Source organism: Rhagoletis pomonella, unplaced genomic scaffold (assembly GCF_013731165.1).
Source record: "Rhagoletis pomonella isolate Grant_MI unplaced genomic scaffold, Rhpom_1.0 Rhpom_scaffold_03846, whole genome shotgun sequence".
Classification (NCBI taxonomy): Eukaryota; Metazoa; Arthropoda; class Insecta; order Diptera; family Tephritidae; genus Rhagoletis; species Rhagoletis pomonella.
The window spans coordinates 4,022-8,227 of record NW_023462397.1 but is presented as its reverse complement, the minus strand read 5'-3'; the positions used below and the strand labels follow the sequence as shown (position 1 = coordinate 8,227).

General features: G+C 38.8%; 1 protein-coding gene across 3 annotated transcripts; it reads right to left on the bottom strand.

Annotated features, from left to right (window-relative positions):
• Nucleotides 1–486: 486 nt before the first annotated feature.
• On the bottom strand, nt 487–3,356 carry LOC118754409. Of its 3 annotated transcripts, none has more exons than XM_036489280.1 (2): nt 3,135–3,356; nt 487–3,043 (listed from the first exon to the last, which is right to left on the bottom strand). In XM_036489280.1, the coding sequence occupies exon 2, from the start codon at nt 2,997–2,999 to the stop codon at nt 1,773–1,775; it is 1,227 nt and encodes a 408-aa protein (XP_036345173.1). In that variant the 5' UTR covers nt 3,000–3,043; nt 3,135–3,356; the 3' UTR covers nt 487–1,772. The 3 variants fall into 3 exon arrangements, with proteins under 3 accessions (XP_036345173.1, XP_036345175.1, XP_036345174.1); XM_036489282.1 differs by having other exon boundaries at nt 487–3,040; XM_036489281.1 differs by having other exon boundaries at nt 3,139–3,356.
• Nucleotides 3,357–4,206: the final 850 nt, after the last annotated feature.

Here is a 4,206-nt window from a genome sequence, read left to right as displayed (position 1 = left end):
TAGTAACTAATGAAGCTTATTAACTCAAAATTAATATTTAAAATGATTTTTATACGACAAAAATAAGAATATTATACATTTTTTGGAAAATGGGCATAGCCACGCCCACTTATGATTACATGTGTATATCTTTCGAACCGCTCCCCCAATTTCTCCCAAAATTGGCACAGTTGTTGACCTTGGTACAACATACCAAACGACCGAAAATTTTTAAAATCGGACCATAACCACGCCCACATCCCATATAACGGATATTTAGAGAAATACGAAATCTTCGAGAAATCAGTAAATACTGTAGCTACTTTATTCAAAATTGATGTTTGCAATAATTATTTAGCAAAAAATACGTTTATTATAAAATTTTGGAAAATGGGCATGGCACCGCCCACTTATGACCACATATGTGAATCTGGGTAACCGTTCGATCAATGTGTACCAAACTCGGTATTATTATTGTGCTTGCCACATAAAAGCAAACCGTTGAAAATGATTGAAATCGGACTTAAATTACGCCCTGCCTGGTTCCGACAAAATAAAATAAAATAGCTAACATAAAACCTGGACCTGTAGCGCACTCCCGTTGGCTAACCAAGGCCGGCCGAATTTTACGATTATACGTTTCAACAAGTTCACCACCTTGTAACTTAAAAACTCTAGAAGAATACCTTGTAAGAGTTTATGTTCCCATGTACTTTAACACTAAATACTAACATTCCATTATATACGGCAGTCTGCTTCTAACACATACTTTGCTCATGCAGCAAATGTCATGCTATCAATTCTTTACGATGAAAGGCAATAGAAGAACTTAAAGAGTACAAGAAATGTGAAATTAATTTTGACTGCTCCAATTATTTCGGTATGATAGATTTGGATGATGACAATATTTTAACAGAACCGACAATTACTACATTCCGCACAACCATTTGAAGGAATATTTAGAATTTGAAGACCTATCACTTCCGGACCCACTAGTTCCATGCCACGTACAAGGAACTGAACATTACGTTCACGTACGTGGAAGTGTTATGGCTGTGACTGATTTTTAGTAAAAAAAAAAATACCCCGCTTGGAATTGTAGGACTTAAAAACGTTCTTATTTAAGTATTAAAAAATGAAGTGCTTTTTGTACCCTTACACTCATAAATTTGTATAAGTTTTTCCCACAATATTTTGTATTACCTGATATGAAACTTCCCCTTAAAATTCGCTGGCTCTAAATTGGTTTTAGACCAATAGTTTCTTAAACAAAGTTGTTCAGAATAATACGTTGAGCATTTTCCGCATATGCGATTTTATTGGAAAAAATCGACCCGCCCTAATGTATATGAAATGAACGATTTCTTCAACTTAAAAAAGGTATATATGTATGTACGTCTTCAGATAAAAATTTAGTTTTTTGCGAGATTTGTGTGATGAATATACAGCCAAATTTCTGGCTTCGGAGTTTTATGAGTGAATTCCCTCACTGTGGTAGCTAAATAAAACTTTCTTATAAATTTGCGTGCGTAACAAAAACAAATTGGGAAAATTAGTTTTGCTTTACCTTTTGTCAATATGTGTCCATATGGAGCATAAGGAGCTACGATAAAAAGCTATACACTCACGAGCATCTTAAATTCTAGCTGTTCTTGTTGGGATTTTAAAATGGAAGTGGGCAAACGTTTCTTAAATATAAAAATAACTTGCTAAAGCTTTTGGTTTATTTTAAATAGTTTTAGAACTCGTTTGTCACTACATAAACCAACATTACTATGTCAATCGGGTTGCTTTCACTTCTGTAGTTCAGCCATTTGTGCTTCAAAAAGAGCAGTATTTATTTTATGCTTGAGACCCAATAACACTTCTCGGTTCGTTATATTACGCATTTCATTAGACACGTACTCTCCATACGTTGTAAATTCGTCGCGCATTGTCCCAGTTTTTCTACACACATTCTCATCTAAATTTCGCCCTGGCAATTGAGGTTGCCTTTTTTGCTGGTGAATTTTGATTTTGGGATTCATCAATGCATTTGTTGTATTCGATACTACAGTTGGCGTCGACGTAACTATAGTTGCACAATGTTGCTGCCCAGTGCTTTCGTAGAAAACGCGCTTGTTGTCTAGTGTTGCCACAGCATCCTCTTCAAAAAATTCAGGCTCGGTACATGTGTCACGGCGATGTATTTTTATTATACGGGTAGGTAATGGTCCTTGATGTATTGTCTGTTGATTTGTTGGCCCGCCATCGCACCCGTTAGCACCGCTCGACGTAGAGTATACAATACCTTCTTCTTCTGCTTGTATTTGGAGTGATTCTATGTGATCGTCATCGTCCTCTATTGTGTGACTTTCTGAATGATTTCCATGATTATTTGTTTCTTCCTGTGGGTGCATTTCAGCAGTAAAACCGTGGTGACTCAAGGAAACAGAGATTTTTGGTTTGTCATCAATATCCTCAACATCTTTGGTAGTTTCTTCAATTAATTTTTCTAACGCCCTTGTACGACTCGCGTTTCGACGGCTTGTGTTGTTCTCCATAGCTTCTATTGTTATAGTTGGTTTCTGATGCAATGTTAAAAACTCTTCATTTAAATTGTTGCTTGAGTTCGCAGAACTGCCGCTGTTCTCATGTTGTTGTGTTGTCAAATCCCTTATAATATATTTAGTGGTAACAGTGCTCTCTTCCGAGATTTCGTTTTTAACACGTCCTCTTGACAAGCGACGGGCCATGGGCGAGCTTAGAAACTGTAAGTTCTTAAAGCCAAACCATTTCGAATTGTAAGGTTCTTTACGCTTATTTCGATTTATTTCACGGTGGTATTGAGTACGTAGGGTATGGAATTTCTTTTCGATTTCCCCAACAGGTATGTTTCCGCCTAGACTGCTGCTAACTTCCATTAAAAGATTTTGCTTAACATCTTTCTTCCGATAATCATCGTGTGTCATATCCCATAGGCCTCGCCGTTGGCGGTATTCATTTATAAGAGCGAGTGTTTTTTCTCTTGTCCACTCCATGTTCACTTGTCACAAAAATATATTATTGGTATTTACAGCACCTTCTACGATAAAGAAGTATGTAAATATATGTATCTACAAGTGGCTTTGTGGGGACAATTTTGCTCGTCCGTTTTTTAATTATAATTTTCTCACCTACTTTATGTGAATTGTACTTTGTTGTTTATACGCATTCCAAAGTCTATTGAATTATTATCCTTTTACGTACGTGTGCAGAAACACTAAATGTATAAAGAGAAGTACGCGACGTTTAATAAACTAGTACATATAAAGCCAGGCTAATTTAATGCCTTGGCTTCGCAAAATACACATTTAGAAATGGAAAATAGGGATGAAACGATACCAGTAAATACAAGTACATACTCGATACTTTTCGTTCGATACCAACTAATTTTGGCACTGATACTTTTAAACCAACTCCCAACAAACATTTACGGCGCGTTTACATTGGACAATGCTGTCAAGGCAATGAAGATATACGCATGCATGGAAAAGTATGCATGGATTACTGAAAAAAGTGCACGTGTTGCATGTGACAGTATTGTCATGAGTTAGGGTTTACAACGGACAATATTGTCAAGAAAATTATGTCAAATGATGTATTTGTTGCCCTACAAGAAGGTCGGCAAAAATCCTCCGGCTGAACCCTCCACGAGGGTGCCGACTGGAAATGGGCACTACAGAGGATTCTGTGCCATGTCAGAATGGTGCTCAGCTAAGATCAGGAATTAGTGCTATGTGCTAAACTACTTAATAGCTTGGTCATATGGAAATGGTTTTTGATCGTGGTTTGGAGGTCTGAAGGGGCTGGATCAAGGCGTCACGCGCACCGTACAGGGGATCGGGCAGGTTGGGGGCCCCTAAATAGCCCAGTCGCGAACGGAGCCCTCTGGGAGGCGGCCACACCCAGGATGTAAGTAGGCCTTACCTGGGCATCGCGGACCTCTGCCCGGGTGGACGAACCCTTTCTCCGCAGCCCGTGGGAACAACTATGGATAAAAATCAAAAAACAACAGCAACAACAACAACAAAAACAAATTATAAAGGGACCGGCCCCCTTAAGGCGTCGGAAGGGTCTCGGCCCACTAAAGAAGGGGCTCAAGCGATGCAGAGTACCTCCACCAGCCGTAGTGCGGTGACAAACGGCGGCAAACCAAGGCCAATGGTGAAACCCGGCCAAGCTCTTGCAAAAAAGAAGGAAAGCGGC

Excerpts from the sequence above, each read along its gene's own strand:
- LOC118754409 (XM_036489280.1), bottom strand. The coding sequence starts at position 2,999 with ATGGAGTGGACAAGAGAAAAAACACTCGCTCTTATAAATGAATACCGC.